Here is a 20,258-nt window from a genome sequence, read left to right as displayed (position 1 = left end):
TGGCCCCGCCCTATGCAAACGGGAAAGCCGAGGGTGGGAGGGCGTTGATTGGCTCTGGTTCCGCCCTGTGAGGTTTGTGTGTGTGTTGCTTTCCCAGGCGCTTGTTATTGTTTGGGGGAAGGGGAGCGAGTGTTGAGTCGTGGAGAGGCTTTGGGAGCTGCTTTATTTCGCCTGCTGAAGAGACAAGTAGTGAAGCGGCTGCCTGCATGGGGAACTGCCATACAGTGGGGCCAAATGAAGCCCTGGTCGTATCAGGTAACTAAGGGAAGCCCTGGGGTGTGAATGAGGTGCATTAATCCATAGGAAGCCTAATATAGAACTTCTGCTGTAGAGAAGAGCTGAACTACAACTCCCACTCCATACCCTGACGTGTACAGCTGCACAGCTTATTTATTTATGGCATCATTTCAGTTCTCCACACATGTCAGGCTTTCCATCTTTGTGCCTTTCTTCTATCTGCTTTTTATATGGCAGCTTCTGTTCAGCGAAAGCCATTCCATATTGGGGGGAATAGTGGATGGAGTTGTAGTTCTGCACAGGAGGGATAACAGCTCATTAGACATCCCTGTTTCATATGGATTGCTGGTGCCTGACTATCCAGTGCATAGAAGCGCAGTGTGGCTCCCCATCATTCTATATTGATAAAGCTCTGCGGCTGTTTTTGTCTGTACATCAGTTTGTTTTTTATTTGTGTAAATATGAGAGAGAAAGCAGGAGCATCAGTCACAAGTGAGTCTATTGACAGTGGTACAGACAAACAGAAGTAGAAGGATCTGCAGGGAGTGGCAGTGTTCAGTCTGATCCAATGCAGAGTATTCCGCATATTCCCTCCTAGATGAGTCTGATGCTTTCAGTGGAAGCAGGAATTCTGTGCCCCCCCCTGATAAACATGGCCTCTGTGTATATCAGCTGCAGATGTTGCAGTGTCAGTTGATTTGTTTTTTTTATGCTTTCAAAGTTAGCCACAAGGGGTCACCATCTTGTAACTTTTTTACTTCAATAAATTTTTTTATTCCAAAATAAATTGTGTACAGACTGTTATTTATACATAGGTCACACACACATATATATATTTATATACTCTATCCAGGGATTCCAAGTTAACAGAAATTTCTGATGAGTATCCAGCAAGATACTGGTCATTTTCTCCAGAGACATAATCCAATCCACTCTGGATATTACCGGTTCTATTGGGATTTGCTTTTGTTTCCAAGCTCCTGCTATAGTCCTCTTAGCTGCTAGCATTATAAAGGAAAATAGGCGAAACTGAGCATTAGTAAGGGTTTTTCGCCCAATAGGGCTACGACAGGGTCTTTAGGCATAGAAACTTCCAACACCAAGTACACTATGTTAAAAATCCTAATCTAAAATCTTCGGGGCAGCCAGACACTCCCACCAAACATGAAACATAGTGCCTATTTCCCTACAACCTCTAAAGCAATTGGGATCCGCTAGGGGAGCAAATTTTGCAATACGTGCAGGTACTAAGTACCAACGAAGTAATACTTTGTAATTTGCTTCCAATAGGGAGACGTTATAGGAGGATCTTTTAGTTACACTCCAGAAATTTTAGAATTGACAATTCAAATTTTTCTAGATGTCCTGCATGTATTGGGATAGGTAAGGTCCTGAATAAATATAACAGCTTCGGTAGAAGTTTCATTTTAACTGAATTTATACGTCCTATCCACGATATATGGTGCGAATTCCATTTCTTTAATAGAGAGGACAGAGCTTTAAACATTGGAGGGTAATTACATTTATAGAGGTGGTCATATGAGCTTGTTAATTTAATACCTAGAAGGGAGATAGATTTGGGATGCTGATTGAATTCAGAGTTCAATTGAAGCAGTTTTTTCCATTTCATGTGGGAGATTGATATTCAATGCCTCAGTTTTATTATGATTAATTTGTAGTCCTGAAATAGTACCAAATGTGTCTAATAAACTATATATATATATATATATATATATATATATATATATATATATATATATATATATATATATATATATATATACATACACTATATATATATAATCCAGTAAATGGACCCGCACTCGTTCATATTAGTGAAATAAATGTGTCTTTATTCACAGGTTCATTTCCAGGAAATGAACCTGTGAATAAAGACACATTTATTTCACTAATATGAACGAGTGCGGGTCCATTTACAGGATTGTATTATCAAACTTTGACCAACGCACCACCATCGACAGAATTATATCCGGGAGGAGTGCGTTCACTGTACCGACATAATAAATATATATATACTGTGTATATATATATATATATATATATATATATATATATATATATATATATATATATATATATATATATATATATATATATATATATATATATATATATATATATATTTGTGTATGTGTCCCAGGAAAGAGAATCAAAAGCCTTTTGAATATCTAATTTAAGGACCATAGACTTAATAGTTACAGTTTTGGCATGCTGCAAGAGTAAAATGAGGCGCCTGGTCGCATCAGAAGCTTGACGACCGGGGACAAAACCTACCTGATCTCTGTTTATTATTGTGGGGAGAAAGGTATTAATACGTGTGGCTATAATTTTGCCAAGAATTTTGATATCCGTATTTAAGACCTGTAGTTCTTGCAATCAAATAAATCTGTATCAGGCTTAGGTATCGCCATTATTTTAGCCTGTAAGGATTCAGGGTGTAGCTTTTGTCCTTCCCTAAGACCATTTAACATAGAGGTCAAATGTGGAGTCAATTCCGTGGCAAATTTTTATAGTATATATTAGCTAAACCGTCGAAGCCTGGGGCGGTATTTGATTTCAACAGCTTTATGGCTTGAGATACCTCCTCTTGTGTAATTACATCTTCAACTCATCTTACTGCAAATTTTCAATAGTGCTGGCCAGTGGTTGTAGTTGTTTGACTACTGCCACAAAATTGCACAGTACAGGTATTGGACCTGTTATCCAGAATTCTTGGGACCTGCTGGATAACGGATCTTTCCGTAATCTGGATCTTGATACCTTTAAGTCTACTAGAAAATCATGTAAACATTAAACCCAATAGGTTGCTTCTGCTTCCGTTCCAAGAAGGATTAATTATATCTTAGTTTAGATCAAGTACAAGGTACTTTTTAATTATTATAGAACAGTGGTCCCCAACCTTTTTTACCTGCAAGCCACATTCAAATGTAAAAAGAGTTGGGGAGCAACACAAACATGAAAAAGTCCCTTGGGGTGCCAAATAAGGGCTGTGATTGCCTATTTGGTAGCCCCTATGTTGACAGGCAGCCAACAAGGGGCTCTACTTGGCACTATACTTAGTTTTTATGCAATTAAAACTTGCTTTCAAGCTTGAAATTCAAAAATAAGCACCTGCTTTCAGGACCCTGAGAGCAACATCCAAGGGGTTGGAGAGCAACGTGTTGCTCGCGAGCTACTGGTTGGGGACCACTGTTATAGAAAATAAGGAAATCGATTTTTAAAATCTAGATTTGATTATAATGGTGTCTATGGGAGCTAGTCTTTCCTTAATTCAGAGCTTTCTGGATAATGGGTTTCTGGTTAACAGATCCCATACCTGTGCTGCAACCACTAAGGGTGATGGCACATGGGGACACTGGCCCCACACTGGAAATCTGTGCTACCCATAAGAGTAGTCCGGAGAGGCAAGTGGGGGGCACTGGGACCCTAGAAATGTTCCTCATCTTCTAACTTCAGCCCTGCTGATGGGAAGAGACAGCAAGTGGCAAGGGGAGTCGTTGGACAGTTGAAGAGCTGGAAGTCAGGGCGATGAGATTTGGGGACCGGGGAGGGTGATGCTGTGTTTGCCTTGGGTGCCCCTAATGAGCTGGCGCTATCTGCAGTCGACTCCTGAAAATTCCTTTATATTGTAGTCAACGGGAATTGCCTCTGCTAAAACAGTTTTCTGTTATTGTGTGAAGATTATGTGATTGTTCTACCCATTGACTACAATAAGGAATTATCTGGAGATTTGTCACCCGTGGTGCAGATTTCACCTTGTGACAAATATACCATCACCCTTACTGGCCATGGCACACAAAACAATGTATTGTACCGTTTTATCAGAGAGCCTGAAAGCTGAGCATACATGTAAAAAGCTGCTCATTTGGCAAGTTTACAATCTTTGCGCAATATGTCTGCCTGTGGGTTGGAACACATCTTGATTATCTAGTTGTTTGCCCACTATTTGCATAGTAGGATTTGCTTTTGTTGAAAACAATCATCCCATCAGTCCCTTCGCCAACGGAGCTTACAATCTAAGGTCACAATCTAATCTATTACATTCACACAGACAAGGATCAGTTTTATCAGGAGCCAATTAACCTGCCTGTATGTTGTTGGCATGTAGGAGGAAACCCATACAAACCAGGGGAGAACATCCATACCCTCTAGATAAGCCACAATTGCCTCCATTGATATTTTATAGTGATCAGCAATTTTCAACGCTTTGCATCTGAAATTACCTGGTCAGATACCTTCTAGGTAAGTCTGCAACGTTTTTTATTTGATTGTTTTTAAAAATATCTCATTTCCTGCTGTTACTATAAAGCAGGAAAATGCAAACAGCCGAGGTGAAGTACGTACGCCTTGCAGGTCCTCTCCTGCTGATCCAGCCATCTTCTCCCGAGCGCTCTTCTTCCTGGATTCAGCAGCATTTTCTGGCACATGCGCAGTAGAGGCATTTGCCGGTATGGAGCTACTGCGCTTGGAAAAAAGAAATTGGAAACTTTGTGACTTTCGGGCACATGCGCAATAGCTCTGTACCAGCAAATGCCTCTACTGCGCATGGGCCACAAAACATGCGCTGAATCCACGAATAAGAGCGCTCCGGAGAAGGTGGCTGCTGTGAACTCAGCAGGAGAGCTGATGTGGGCAGGGCCGGGCCAAGGTATTTTGGCACCCTAGGCAAGTGCCTTGAATGGTCCCCCCCCCACAGTAGTCCCACATTATCATTTCCCACCTTACCATCTTTAATTGAAAGAAATCTTTCAACACATTTATAAAAGTACAATAAAGCAGCAGTCACAATGTTATGTCACCCACTGTCTGTCCGTGTGTCTAATCTTTGTGTAGTTTATATGTCTTTAAATTCAGCCTCAGATCAGATGTGCTAAAAAAAAAAAGTACCACTCATTCCCCCTCCTACTACTTCCCTTCTGAATTGTCCCCGTGCTGCAATACCTGTCTTCCCAGCGCACCAATTCTTACCTCTTCTCCCGCTGCCGACAGATGTCTGAATGGAGCGTGCGCATGCGCCGACACAGTAGCGCTGAATAAGGTACATGACAGGAGCAGGGGGGGACGCACCGAAGTCGGACCAATTACAAATGGATATCGGGCTGCATTTGGCCCGCGGCCGTAGTTTGTACACCCCTGCTATAAAGAATGAAAATCTGTATCATTACTATTTTTATTCTATCTGTTTGTTCCATTTGCAGTTCTGGCAGTGCTGATGGCTTGTTTTTGCCTGTAGCAGTCCATTCGACATGGAAGCAAAGAAGTGCAATTTATTTCTGTACAATCAGTGGAAATCCTGGATAATTACATACCTGAACTGTAAAGGCCAGTGTCTCCCGGGACATGTATGAATGTGAATGTTTAACTGCAATGAAAATGAAACTGGTAAGTGGACAGAGCTGAACAGAGGCGCCTACAACACAACATATTCATTATAGTGACACTTTGGTTAGAAACTTTATTCCAGTGATTTCCCTTCAATGCCCTCCAGCAATAAAGGACAATACATTTATCCCTGAACAGTTCCAAGTTTTCAAGTTAAACACCCTCCTAAGGGTTGCAGTGATCCCCAACCAGTAGCTCGTGAGCAACATGTTGCTCTCCAACTCCTTGGATGTTGCTCCCAGTGGCCTCAAAGCAGGTGATTATTTTTTAAATTCCTGGTTTGGAGACAAGTTTTGATTGTATAAAAACCAGTTGTAATGCCAAACAGAGTCTCCTATAGGCTGTCAGTCCTCATAGGGGCTACCAAATAGCCAATCACAGTCCTTATTTGGCTACCCATGAACTATTTTCATGCTAGTGTTGCTCCCCACCTCCTTTTACTTCTGAATGTTGCTCACGGGTTCAAAAGGTTGGGGATCCCTGGGTTAGAGCTTGTTGTGCAGCCTCCGAGCAGCAATAAGCACAGTGCTCTCTGGTTACGATCTGCTGGAGCTGTGCTGTAAAGCCCTGTTACCCACCTCTCAGCTCTGTTACCTATATATATATATATGCATGTTTTTTTGAATACACTTGAACTATTCACGAAATATCTCGGTGTTGCTGGTCATTTGTCTACATAATTGATTTCTTTACCTTGCACCCGAGTCTAAACATCAAGAGCGGAGTGCTGCCCATATGGACTTATATATATATATATATATATATATATATATATATATATATATATATATATATATATATACAGAAATCCAAAGGATCCGCACTCACAGGTCTTATGCGTAAAAAAAGTTTTTATTGCAAAGCTTACAGCCTAACTTTTCGGCCTCCTCCGAGGCCTTTCTCCCCTTTGAGAAAGGCCTCGGAGGAGGCCGAAACGTTAGGCTGTAAGCTTTGCAATAAAAACTTTTTTACGCATAAGACCTGTGAGTGCGGATCCTTTGGATTTCTGTGGATAATATTTTTGATACTGCACCCAGGCATATGAACTTTTTATTCGAGAGTGCTGGCTTTCTATGGTGCTATATATATATATATATATATATATATATATATATATATATATATATATATATATATATATATATATATATATATATATATATATATATATATATATATATATATATATTCCTTCCACCATGAATACTGAAAAGAATAGATCAGAATGACTCATGAACACTGCACAAAGCTGGAATATACTTACCCCAAAATACTTAAAGATGTTGTTGCTACAAAAGTCAGTGCTACAAAATATTAAGTAGTAGGAGGGGAAGGCACTTTGTATAATATAAATAATAACATGTCAGAATCAAGTCTCACAAGTGGTTGAATTAGCACATGGTTACCCATGTGAGCAGTAACGCCACGTCAAGGCTTCAACTCTTGTTACTGTCCATTCACACATCTATTGCAGCAAATGGCTCACCCTATCACTTGCTGCAATAGTTTCCTCTCTGGTCCTGCATGGAGTGACATAAACTGTCATGGGACCTTTCCTCTTCAGCAAATACTGAGAGGTATCTGACTAGTCACACACACACATCATTGGCTTTTACATATAAACATATTTAGATTTAGTTTAAAGATTCGTTTTTTAGTTTTACAGCAGTCTGTTTATGAACCTTTCCCCCCATCCTTGAGCTGACCTGCAATTTATTCTTAATATGGACCTGGGTTTTTTGAACTAGTTGTTTCAACAGAACCAATATTCACATTCACACACACATATCTCACACAACCATACAACATTCCTACACATTCCAGAATATCACACATGCTATAATTATTGCTGTTCTTGACTGCAGTTGATTTTTCATCCTTTCGTCCTCTCCTGTACATAGGTGGTGATGATAATAATGGAGATAAAGGGAGGCTTAACATAACCCCAAAAGGAAGTGTGCTACAGTATATAATAATAAATACGTTCTTCTTTTAGTAGCCTCTCCAAGAACACTGCTCCCCTCTAACTACTGGTTTATAAACGTCAACCTGTGACATCCCTATTTAATTTAGTTTTTGACATGCCTTTTCTGTTTTGGGGGGGTTGTATTTTGGTTATATTTATATTTTAATGGGCAATTATTTTCAATTAAATAAATTTAGATGATCCAGAGGAAGGCAAAAAACCCCCTTCTGAGGCGGTCTCCAATCTGCCTCAGAAGGGGAAAAAAATTCCTTCCTGACTCCAAAATGGCAATCGGACATGTCCCTGGATCGACAGTAGCCTTGTAAAGGAAATACAATGCCACATAGGGAGTGTACGGGTCCAATTCTATTGCTCCCGTATTGGCATGCCATTAATGAAGCACCAGGTTATAAAAATAACCTGATACTAGTGACTGATTCCTTGAAAGGGAGAACAGGTCATTTCCAATACAGAAATGCCTGCGGATTCCAAAAGGGAATTCAACTCCGTGTTCTCCTGTTCAAGGAATGGGTGAGCATTGCAAATAGCTAATTCAACTGATGCGCACACACACTCTCACACACACACACATACACACACACTCTCACACACACACACACATACACACACACACACAGACACACACACACTCACACATACACACTCACTCTAACACATACACATGCACACTCACTCTCACACACACTCACTCTAACACATACACACGCTCACTTTCACACATACACACACACTCACTCTAACACACACACACACTCACTCTCACACACAGACACACACACTCACTCTCACACATACACACAAACACACACTCACTCTCAAACACACACACACATATATATATACACATATATATACAATGGTAAGGTGGTAACAATAAACCCCTATATAATCAGGTCTCCAGGGGGTATACTTACCACTACTTACCATTAGGGAGCTCAGCGGCTGCTGAGTGATAACAACCCGCCCTACCTTCCCTAAAAGAAAATGATTTTAGATGTATTTTAAGAAAAGTTTCTATAGAGCATATGTTTTCTTTTCTGCCTTATTCTAGATGCTTGCCTGTCAATAGTTATATAATATCTATTATCCTGTCAATAAACTATTGTATAACATTTTATCTAAAGACCTAAAACCAGCCTAATCTTTTACATTACTCTACACTGTCTCATTTCATCTAACATTTATACTCACGATGGTTAACTCTTCCGTTCTTTCTTTTTCTCTTCTCCAAGTCAAAGCCAGGGATCCCGTGTGGTGGCGACATTGATGGCAGACGCAGGTGGATGAGTTGTTGAGAGGTGCAGCTTGCCATAGAGGGTATGATGTCAATTGGCCCAGGTTGTTGTATTGTCCAGGCAGTATTGATGTTTTCCCATATTAGAACCAATGCCTTACTCCTGCCAACTCCAGCTGGGATCCACGTGGGAGAAATCTGCCAAGTTGGTTTCCTCGTTCCGAATTTGAGAGGAGAATGACAGCGGGATTTCAGTGAAGTCATCTGCTGATGGCTATATGAAAGGAAACAAGGTGCTTCTTACATACTTCATTTCACTCAAGATAAGTCGTAACTTAATATGTGGCTTTAATTATCTGTAAAAAGTGATTACTGGATTCAGATATTAATGAGAAGCAGGGGAAAGTTAAAATCAGACTATCACTATCCACCAAAACCCAACAACTTTATTTTAGAAATAAAATTACAAAAAGTTTCTGAAGGCCAAAGAATGAGCTATTGAAAAAGGAAACGGTCAATAAATGAATAAGGGACCCATTCATTTCACTATGGACACATGATTATCTGTCTTTGTTACAGCAGTAACCACAGTGGCGACCAAGTCCAGGTTGGGTCAAATCTGAAGGTGAATTGTGTTTTATCAGTCTTGGATATTACTAGAACTTTAGGAAAGTTACTGTTAGCAACATGTTTTCATATCTAAGTGAATCCCAAACCAATGTTGGGAGCCTTAACCCAAAAGCTCCGAAGACCTCTGGCCTACCAAGTGGTGGATGAGTAAAAAAGAGCAGCAGTTTTTCTGCAGTGTGAGAGTGGGTGGATGTATCATATATAGCACATGTATTTACCATTCCTGGCTGGAAAGGGGTTTTCACTCTCCGGTTCTCCAGCTCTTCCCACTTCACTGTGCTGTAGAAAGCGTGCTCCCTGATGTTTCCGTTGACACCGATCCGCTGATTCTCATCCATCTCCAAAAGCTAAAAAGAAACATGAACATGAATTTCAATATTGCAGGTGCTGTGTCATGTACCTTCTTAATATATATATTATTCTGTAATTCTGCTTTGGCTCATATTTACCTTCGGCAGGAGGTCCAGCATTTCCTTGCTCATATAATATGGGTAATAAGGCGTATTCTTCTTTATTGCAAAGAATTGCCTTAAAATACTGCCTGATGGTGAAAATGGCAAGCTGCCCGTGGCCATTTGGTACATGGTAATCCCAAAAGACCACCAATCCACGCCTGCGTTATACTCTGCCTTTGATAGAACCTATGACATAAAATGATTACAGAGAAAACATGAGTCATGAACTTGATAGGCTACTTGCAGAACACAAAATAACGTGTTATTTCCATATTAAATTGCAGATGGATTACATTTAACTTCTGTATTACTATCAATTAATATATTAATAATATTAATTAATATTAAATGAGCACAGATCCAATACATGTGGAATTATCAGAGATGCTGTTCTCATTTAAATGGGTTGTTTTTCACCTTCAGGTCAACTCTTCGTATGTTATAAAACATAACATTCTTAGCAACCCTGCACTGATTGAATCAGACCTCTCTATCTACCGAAGCGATAAATTAGTATTAAGGGCATCTTCTCTTTCAATTAAGTTTTATTCTTAGCAACCTTTGCATTGGTCTTCATTTTTTATCTTTTATAGTTTTTCAACTATTTGCCTTTCTCTCCAGGATTCAGAAGGGGTTTAGTGACACCTTCCGCTAAAATCAAATCGCACTATAAGGCTACAGTTTTGTTGTTACTGAAACTTTTTATTACTTATCTTTATATTTAGGCCCATTCCTTTTAATTTCCCAGTATCTCATTCAATTCAGGCCCTGGTTGCTAAGTTAAATTAAACCCTAGCAACCAGATAGCTGCTGGAACTCCAAAATAGAGAGCAGCTGAACAAAAAGCTAAATAATTAAAAAATCATTTAAAATGAAGACCAATTTCAAATTGTCTCAGAATATCACTCTCTGCATGAGACTAAAGGTTAAATTAAAGGTGAATATGTTTGTATTTTAAATGTTTGTTGTCACCTCTGGTGCGCGGTATCCAGGGGTTCCTATTACTCCGTTGGTTCTTGTCTGGTCGAAGATGTTCTCTGCGGCGAGGCCAAAGTCGCAGATCTTGATATGGCCGTATCTGTCCACCAACACGTTGTCAGGTTTCAGGTCACTATAGGATAAGCATTAGGAGCAAGTTACATAGGTAACAGTTCTTGGGACCAAAATGCCCAAAATTGCCCTCCACTGCCCCTATAAGTAGGCTGCCATCAGAGTGGGGATCCTGCAGGGGGCCCATAGTAACAGAGAACCCAAAGAAATGTGAAGGTACAATTCATAGAGTAAAAAAGATATTGGACCTGCAGAGGGAATTAGTAGTGTTTGGGTGGGGATGCTGACGTGTTTGAGCAGAACGGAGTGTGTGTTCTATAACATATTCTATATTCTTTTAATTGGGGCCATGTTTTACTTTATTGGATTTGCCCACCTCCCACAGGGGTGAGGGGCCAACCTGGCAGTGGGATAAAAACCTGGGCTTATATGGCTCTATGTAGTATAGGGGTCCCATGACTTCTAACAGCACCCTGCAGTCTGACTGTGTAAGTGCTTTCTTGTATTGGCTAATTTAAAAAGGAGTTGGGAGAGATGAGTAGTTACTATGGGAAATGCTTGCCTACAGCACATGTAGTGGTGACAGTCCATCATCACTCAGTGAATCTATGTGTCAGAAAGCACATAGAGACAACACAATATACTGAGAATTTACTCACCGATGAATGATGCCCTTAGAGTGCAGGAACTGGACAGCAACCACCATCTCCGCTGTGTAGAACCTTTTACAAAAAGAAAATCATCATCGTTCCTATATCACATTCATTACATAGGATTTTTTACAGTTAACTATAGAGTTGCCTCGCAGTGTTCTCTGTGCTTGCATCTGATGCAAATATCTAAGTGTAACATACAAAAGGGTGCAGAACACATCTTACTGACAGCACAGGCAAACATGCTACATATGTAACTTGTTATGGGAACAAATTCAGCCCATTCAAGTGCCCAGCGTTTTCTACTTATAAAAGAGCTGTAGTAACACTGTCCCAGAGAAAATCCATTAAAGTGATCCAGCTACAATTCCTTAAACATGTCCTGTTCATATCAGTAAAATTAAATCAGAGAAATAAAAAAGGGAAATGTATGAAATGTGCAAAGTATAAAAAGTACAGTTTCTAATGCAATTCATCTACAATGGGCCATTGGTTGGGGCAGCTGGGAGGGGTGATATTGCAAGTCTATGGCATCTTTTAACAACTCCTTTAGTATTGGCCATAATCTAAAGATTGCCACCTGAATGAAACACAAGTTCGGGTGCAGGAAAGGGGACACTGCTACTCAAGCTTGTCCCTCGGTAATACACTGCTGCCAGAGAACAAAAACCTATTAAGGGCCAAGAGGTAGGCAGTGAGCAAAGTATGAAAAACATGGTGGGCTGCATCTATTCTTTCCAGTTTGCTCCCTGTCCCATGTACTGTAAATGGGTCCTAATGTCACTTACATGATTCTTGCCATTGGCAGATTTCCTTTGCGAAGAATCATTTGCATTAAAGATTTCCCGCTGGCATACTCCAGGACGAAGAAGGATTCCAGCTGTTAAAGAGAGAATAGAAGAAGGTGAGACCTAGAACATCCAGCCTCCCACCCAAAAACTTTAAAACTGTCTGAATAGAAGTGGTAATGTGAATAAGTGGAAAGCAACATCTTAGCGCTCCATGGAGATATAGAAACAGCCATGTATGAGGAGCAAATGAGACCCCACCGCATAGTTTGTCTAACACTGGTCTAATTATGCTAAAAGAGATAAGGACATCAGAAAATAACCTTTTTCATTATCTTTCATAACATTGTCTTTGAATGTGATTTATAATTTTGCCATAAAAATATTTGCCGGAAGTTTTTACATTACCTTTCTTACTACCCCGTTCCTCTATGAGCAGGCTGCCATATTTGTGGAGCAGATATCCGTTAGCATTAGAAACTCTAACTGACCGGTTAAGATTGGACAGTCAGGTTGGCAAAACAGTCAGGTTTAAGAACTTCAAGTGTCAATTACAAAAGCAGAACTATCAGCGAAAAACAATCAACATGACCTATAGGTAACTTTTAATGTAGATTAATATTTTGAAAAGAAAATTTTTAGTGTCGGTATCACTTTAAAATTAATTTTAATGCTAGGTTCCATTTAAAGACATTGTGGGACATTCACTAAGATTCAGAGTTGCACCAGGTGTAACTTCGCCGCACTTTGCCGCACTTCGCCAGGCGTAGTTTCGCCAGCGCTCCGCAAATTCACTAAAATCCGAAGTTGCGCTCAGGGGTAGGGTAAGGTTGCGAAGTTGCGCTAGCGTTGATTCGCTAAACGAAGCGAAGTTACGCTAGCGATGGTTAATTTGCATACGGCGCCAAATTCAAATTTCAATGGAGGAATATGTAGCAGCACTACAAATGCCTGGGAAACCTTCAAAACATCAAATAAAATTTGTATTTTGCCCTACACATGTGCCCACTGTATAGTTAAGTTGCCATAAGTTAGGAAATGAAGGGGGGATGGAGGGGAGCCCCAAAAAAATATTTCAATCTTTTTCAACCTATCACACATAATATAGAAAAAACACCGGCGTTGGGAATTAGAAATTTTTTTTACTTTTTTTGAAGAAATCCCTATCTACTCTATTGTGCTTCGCCTGGTCTGAGGTGGCGAAGGAAGTCTAGCGTAAAAGGTAGCGTTCAGAACACTGCACGCATTAGTGAATTTGCGTAGTTACGTCTGTTGCGCAAATTCGCCAGGCGTAAGGGTGCGAAGTTACACTAGCGAAGTTACGCCAGCGTCCGTTAGTGAATTTGCAAAGTAACGAAAATGCCCAATGCTAGCGAATTGACACTAGCGTTAGGCGCTTCGGCGCATAGTGAATTTGCCCCATTATATGCAATTAAAAGCAGTATTTACCTCTGATTGAAAAGCTGCGTAGGAATGGCATAAAAATGTGCTTCCTCTAGCGACCGACAGCACTCGGGCCTCCTTCATCATGATGTTGAAGTTGTTCTTGTCTGGACTTTTCTGCATGATCTTTACTGCTACCAGTTGCTTCTTTGGTGTAAACGAAGCCAACATCACCTAATAACGAAGGGCAAATATTAGATATGACATGGGGTATGTAAAGGTAAACGCTAAACACTGAGAGGCTAAAATAAAAAAGTTATCTGTTTTCACTTTACACCGTAGGAAACAGTATCTTCCAGTGATTCCTTCCCCAACATAAATGTCACCGTTCTATATCACCACTTTATAATGATATTCTTAGAACTGTATTTACAAAACAATGAGTAATAATACTAAACTACTTTATTCTCGCCTATGTTTTCTGCTTCCCTATGATTTATACTAAGAGAAATCATTCCTGGGAAGCCTTTCACTTACCCGGCCAAAGCCTCCTTTTCCCAGCTCTGAATAAAACCTGTAGTTCTTAATATCCAGGGGGACAGGTCTGCTGATATCCACACAGAGTTTCTTCGCTGCGCTTCCACCTAGGAAAAAAACTCCATTAGTACCTTGTATTACAAATAGCCTGTACATAGCATATATTAATAAACCCATCAGCAAGCACAAGGCAGGGCTCCTTAATATGAGGCAGCACAAGGGACTGGAGAGGGGACACCTACACCTATGTGCCTCCCCCAGATGCCCCCATGAATACATCTCCCAGAAACTTAAGCCTTTGATTATATATTTAGAAATGCTGGAAGCCTGGGTTTCTGACATACTGAAAATGTTTTCAAATGGAGGGCACTCTAATATAAGATATATATAGTATAATTAGTATATGGGTGCAAACAAAGCCCTTACAAGGCCCCCAAATTCCCCTTGAGAAAGGCTAAAAGCCGAAACGTCGGGGTGATTCTCTTCTCAGGGCAGGTGTATCCGCTTTTCTCTTTGTTTCCTATTGCTGTTTGACCATATTTACGTGGTATGTATAATTGATCTCTTGTGATATTTTTGGACATATTTTTGCCCTGTATTATGTATGTATATTCTCTTTTTTAATATATCAAAATATACGACTATTCAAATACCACGTTGTCTTGCTGTTTATTTGGTGTGCAGGCCCTTTCTGACATATTGACACAGCAGACCATTAGTGATAGTAATGTTCATCAGAATCAATCAGTAATTAGATTTGAACAGTTACATACAAGGTAGAAGATGAAAGCAGATGTGATTGGTTGACATTGGCATCATCACTGATAATACTAATTTCCTATACTATAGAAAACCAGCCCTGATTGGTTGATACTGGCAATATCACTGGTAATTTTTATTTTCCCTTATAGTAAACCAGCCCTAGTTTCATACCAAGATTAAAAAAGAAGAAGAAAGAATAAATAAAAAGATGGGTAATTTTTAGTCAGAACAAGACCTTGGGTAAATCAGCAAGCTATAAACATCAGGCAAACAAATTAATTGCAGAAATCCTGATAAAAAGACATCCCAGCAAGTTAGGGCAGATAGATCCTATGGGGCCACTTCTTATTAGCAAGTTAGGGGAGAGATTAAGCACAAAAGCGGCAACTGTGTTTTCTTACCTTCTAAGGGATCCTCTGGACTTCTTGATTTTTGATACTTATTCAATCCTTCACTGGTCTTTTCCAACTGACTTTTCTTTTCTTCTAACTGTAACTTTTCACTCTTCTCTATGGGGCTTTTCTCCTTGTCCTTTAATTTACTCCTTCTGCTTTTATTGCTCCCATCTTGACGGGTCTTCTTTTCCATGGGGTGTTTCTTCTTTTCTTCCAACTCATCTCCACTCCTTCTCCTTTTATTTCTCCCATCTTCACTGGTCTTCCTTTCCATGGGGCTTTTCTCCTTTTCTTTTACCTGTCCTTCACTCCTTCTCCTTTTACTGCCCCCATCTACACTGATCTTTTTCATTTGACTTTTCTTCTGATCTTCTAACTCACCTTCACTCCTTCTATTATTGCTCCAATCTCCACAGTTCTTCCTTTGTATGGAGCTTTTCCTCTCTTCTATCTGTCCTTCACTCCTCCTGCCCCCATCTTCACTGGTCTTCTTTTTCACCAGGCTTTTCTTCTTGTCTTCCAAATCACCATCACCCCTTCTGTTATTGCTCCTATCTCCACTGGTCTTCCTTTCTTTAGGGCTTTTCTTCTTCTCTTCCAGCTCCCTTTCTCTCCTTCTCCTTTTACTGCCCCCATCTTCACTGGTTTTCTTTTTCACCAGGCTTTTCTTCTTCTCTTCTAAATCTCCATCACTCCATCTCCTTTTCTTGCCTTGTCCTTCCTCCTCCGAATTCCGACTCCTCTTCTTCGTCACCTCCATGTTAATCTCTCCTCCTATAGTGTTTTTTTTTAATTTTATTTAAGCTCTATCGCAATTTATCTACTTTTATCTATCGCCACTCTCACTCCATGTCTCTTCTCCTCACTGTCCAAACAGCAGTTGGCCTGAACCAACTGAACAAGTAACTGAACTAGGTGAGTCATGTGACCACCAGCAGTGTCATGCAGGCAGACAACATGGAGCGACAATGGAGAGCCATTGGTACTACAGAGGACATTGCTATGGCACTACAGAGAAGAAAAACTTCTCTAAGAGCAAATGTTTAAAGTTGAGAATATGATTTATTAGTAAAACCATTAAGGGGCAGAGCTGAAATCCCTGCAGTCCACAAGGGTTATCAAATGGAACTGCTAACAGAGTTGTATTATATCTACACTGATTGATGCTAATTGTATCAAGAGTTCCAGAACTGTGCTGAGATTCTGTATTCACTTCAGCTCCTTCATGGGAAATTGGAAGTTGCTGATTACCTCAACAGTTCCCACATATTAGTAGGCTGGTGGCCATTATCAGGACAAACACCAAGTTGTTGCTTAGAGGAACTCCTATTTTAAATGGCGCCTATCTATGCTGCCAGAATTCCAAACCTTATTGGAGGTTTAGTGGGACCTATGTCTTTATTGAAGCATGACATGCTGACAATTATCTACATTCTTTATCTATAGACCCTTCTTCACCATTTCCATATTTCACTGCACTGCATTGTAAACTCCTAAATAGAAAGATTTATAGACACTGATAAATGTAACAGCTCTATATATTTGTGGACTAATGTAAAAGGTAAAAAATAAAGGGCTAAACAGAAGCAAATTATTGTGAGTGCCACGTATAGGTGGCTCTGCTCTGTATTGCTTCTTCTTTTTCCCTGTTAATGTGTAATGTGGAAAACTGTATAGGGCAAATGCTATATAAATACAGCACCTTACATGCATCCAATTCTCACATAGTAACATAGTAGATGAGGTTGAAAAGAAAAAATGTGTCCATCAAGTGCAACATGCACAACTGCTAGTGAATCCAGAGACGGCAAAAAAAAACAACCAATCTGAAGCCCTGGGGCTGGGGGAATTCCTTCCTGACTCCCAGATGTCAGTTAATTTTGGATTAAGAGCTGTTTTTAGAAACCTTGTGTTTCATCCCTTGCTTAAAAGCCATCCAACGCCTGTAGGCAGGGCTGCCATTAGAAATCACAGGGCCCTGTACAACAACATTTTTGGTGCCCAGATTTTATAAGAGTCAAATGTTCTAGACCTGACCTGCTGGTAATTCAACCCACATCCTCTCCATACTTGCACTCTATTGCCAATGACCTGCTCAATGCCCACCTACCATGGTGGATACCCACGGCTATCTGAATCACTGCACGGCCCAAACATGGGGAAATACAATATTAAAATAACCTGCTAAGATCAGTAGTAAGGTGTCATTTCTGTCTTAGCCAGAACTTTGCATTGAACAGCTCGGTGAAAATCTATTGGCAAAACTAGAAGAGATTTGTTTCTTACCTGGCAGCAAACTTTGGGGCAAAGCTTCTTGTCATATTTATCAAAGAACACTGACGATGGCTGGTCAAGCAAGTCCTGATACAAACCATCCATGTCCATTTCTTGTTCTTTAGTCCTGTCCATGTTGGCCGTTAGCCAGTTTCTAACTTCACAGAGATCTATATGTGACATCTCCAGAGTGGAGCCCCAGGTGACCAGGGCAAGAGGCTGAAGAAAGAACACAACAGGCCAGAGCATAATATGATAAGACACAAACGCTTCATTGAAAGCTACAAGGTAATTGATACAACCCACAGCAAAACCACTGAGGGCATTCCTGTTAAAAACATAACATATAATACCAATAACATTTTTACTTTCACTGCTCTACCTGCCTGAGTACTCTGTGATCTCACCTCTGGTTCATAATGAGTGGTAATGCTTGAAAACACCTGTGGGAAGCCAGATAACTATACTATTATAATCATTTATTTACAATGCACTCAAATATTCTGCATAAGTCTACAGAGCTGAATAGAAGCACTTACACCACAGTATATTCATTATATCAACACTTTGGTTATGGATTCCTAATCCGGAAACCCAAAATCCAGAAAGCTCAGTATTATAGGAAGCCCATCTCCCATAGACTCCAGTTTAAACAAATGGAGCTGAATAAATCCATATTGGTGGTAAAACAATCCTATTAGGTTTATTCAATGTTTAAATAATTTTTAGCAGACTTTGGTTCAAATTACCGAGGATCCTTTATGCAGAGGTACCGTGCATTCTGGATAATAGATCCTATACCTGTATATTTTATTACATTGATTATTGTGCAATGCCAATAAAGGACAATACACTAATTCCAGATCTGTTTCACGTTAAACATTCTTTGAATATATGCTGAAGCAGGGTTAGTGATTGTCTAGGGGCTGATTTGTGAAGCACCAAGGAGCAATAGCACAATGGCTCTCTGGTTACCTCAGTTCATTAAAAGGGTGTTTCGCCTTTGAGTTAAATTTTAGTATGTCATAGAATGGCTAATTCTAAGTAACTTTTCAATTACTCTTCATTATTTTTTTGTTATAGTTTTTGAATAATTTGCCTACTTCCTCTGACTCTTTCCAGCTTACAAATGGGGGGTCACTGATCCCATCTAAAAAAAACAAATGCTCTGTAAGTCTAAATATGTATTGCTATCGTTCTGTTTTATTACTAATCTTTCTACTCTGGCCTGCTCCTATTCATATTCTAGCCTCTTGTTAAAATCAATGCATGGTTGCTAGGGCAGTTTGGACCCTAGCAACTAGATTGCTGAAATTGCAAACTGGAAAACTGCTGATTAAAAAGCTAAATAACTCAAACCCCACAAATAATAAAAATTAAAACCAATTGCATCATACAACATCATACTAAAAGTAAACTTAAATGCGAACAACCCCTGGTGACATGCTGTAAAGCCCTGTCCCCCACCTCTCAGGATTACCAACAGCCTGAGTGAATTGATAAGCCAATATAAAAGTTGATGGGAGTCAGCAGTGATTCTGAAAAAGGACTGAAACACGACAAGTGATTGACCGGCACTTAAGCAAAACATTGGGATCATTACAACTTCCCTATGCACAGATGTGGCCACATTTCACACGATCACCCTGATGTCAGCTGAATCCTTACTTGGTATAGCAAATAAATATGTATGACCTATACAGTTAAATATTGTCTCAGTGATGTAAAATAAGACAAGCGGGTCCATAGCATTACATACTGTACCAACTGCTGTTTTAATAATATGTTTAGAACAATAAAAAAAAAAATAAACAAAGACCGGAAATGCACCTCCAGGTGGCCCCACGAGGAATACAGTAAAAAAACACACACAGTATTTTTTAAGCTGAATAAGTGTTTATCTAAAATTAAATGACCAACTAGTACAAATAGCACTCCTAACCAGGTGGGAGTAAGGCCTCACTAACTAACTTGCGCTGACTATCTACCTAAGTAAAGAAGGCAAAGTCCTTTAATGTCCTTCCACAAAACAGTCTCTGTATCTTCAAGCACTTTTTTAGGGTACTGTCCCTTTAAACACTCACTTCAAATCCTTTTCAGATGCTTTACAGTTTCTCTTCAGGTGAGTACAGCACATTCAGACATATAGGGGCAAATTCACTAAACGACGAAGCGCCACACGCTCGCGTGAATTCGCCAGCGTAGCGAATTTTCGTTAATTCACAATTCGCTAGTGTTACTTCGCACCCTTACACCTGGCGAATTTGCACAACGGACGTAACTACGCAAATTCACTGGCGCGCAAATTATTCTGAACGCTACCTTTTACGCCAGACTTTTTTCGCCACCTCAGACCAGGCGAAGTGCAATAGAGTAGATAGGGATTGCTTCAAAAAAAAGTTAAAATGTTTCTAAGTCCCAAAAAACGCTGGCGTTTTTCTCTTTTTATGGGTGATAAGCTGATAAAAAG

At 39.9% G+C, this 20,258-nt stretch overlaps 1 protein-coding gene and 1 long non-coding RNA gene across 3 annotated transcripts in view; one reads left to right on the top strand and one right to left on the bottom strand.

Moving 5' to 3' along the window:
• The first annotated feature begins 10 nt into the window (after positions 1-10).
• LOC121399856 lies at positions 11-12,832 on the top strand. The gene is made up of 4 exons (XR_005965292.1): positions 11-255; positions 5,457-5,640; positions 8,860-9,154; positions 12,458-12,832. It is a non-coding gene; the product is annotated as an uncharacterized LOC121399856 (long non-coding RNA).
• Positions 8,998-20,258, bottom strand: part of LOC121399853 (protein kinase C delta type-like) — a 20,192-nt gene continuing 8,931 nt past the window's right edge. The window contains exons 1-11 of one of the 2 annotated variants that reach the window (XM_041581695.1): positions 19,873-19,969; positions 17,801-18,007; positions 15,521-16,288; positions 14,358-14,464; positions 13,887-14,054; positions 12,438-12,529; positions 11,656-11,718; positions 10,919-11,057; positions 9,941-10,132; positions 9,710-9,838; positions 8,998-9,135 (exon numbers count right to left, since the gene is read on the bottom strand). In XM_041581695.1, the coding sequence (XP_041437629.1) occupies positions 9,019-9,135; positions 9,710-9,838; positions 9,941-10,132; positions 10,919-11,057; positions 11,656-11,718; positions 12,438-12,529; positions 13,887-14,054; positions 14,358-14,464; positions 15,521-16,274 (1,761 nt within the window). In that variant the 5' untranslated portion in view covers positions 16,275-16,288; positions 17,801-18,007; positions 19,873-19,969 and the 3' untranslated portion in view covers positions 8,998-9,018. Of the gene's footprint in view, positions 9,136-9,709; positions 9,839-9,940; positions 10,133-10,918; positions 11,058-11,655; positions 11,719-12,437; positions 12,530-13,886; positions 14,055-14,357; positions 14,465-15,520; positions 16,289-17,800; positions 18,008-19,872; positions 19,970-20,258 lie in introns of those variants that run through there. The other variant, XM_041581694.1, reaches the window with a different exon arrangement.

The sequence above is a fragment of the Xenopus laevis genome, chromosome 2L (assembly GCF_017654675.1).
Source record: "Xenopus laevis strain J_2021 chromosome 2L, Xenopus_laevis_v10.1, whole genome shotgun sequence".
In the NCBI taxonomy this organism is placed as follows: Eukaryota; Metazoa; Chordata; class Amphibia; order Anura; family Pipidae; genus Xenopus; species Xenopus laevis.
Note: the sequence above shows the minus strand (reverse complement) of the source record. Positions and strands in the feature narration are given on the sequence as shown.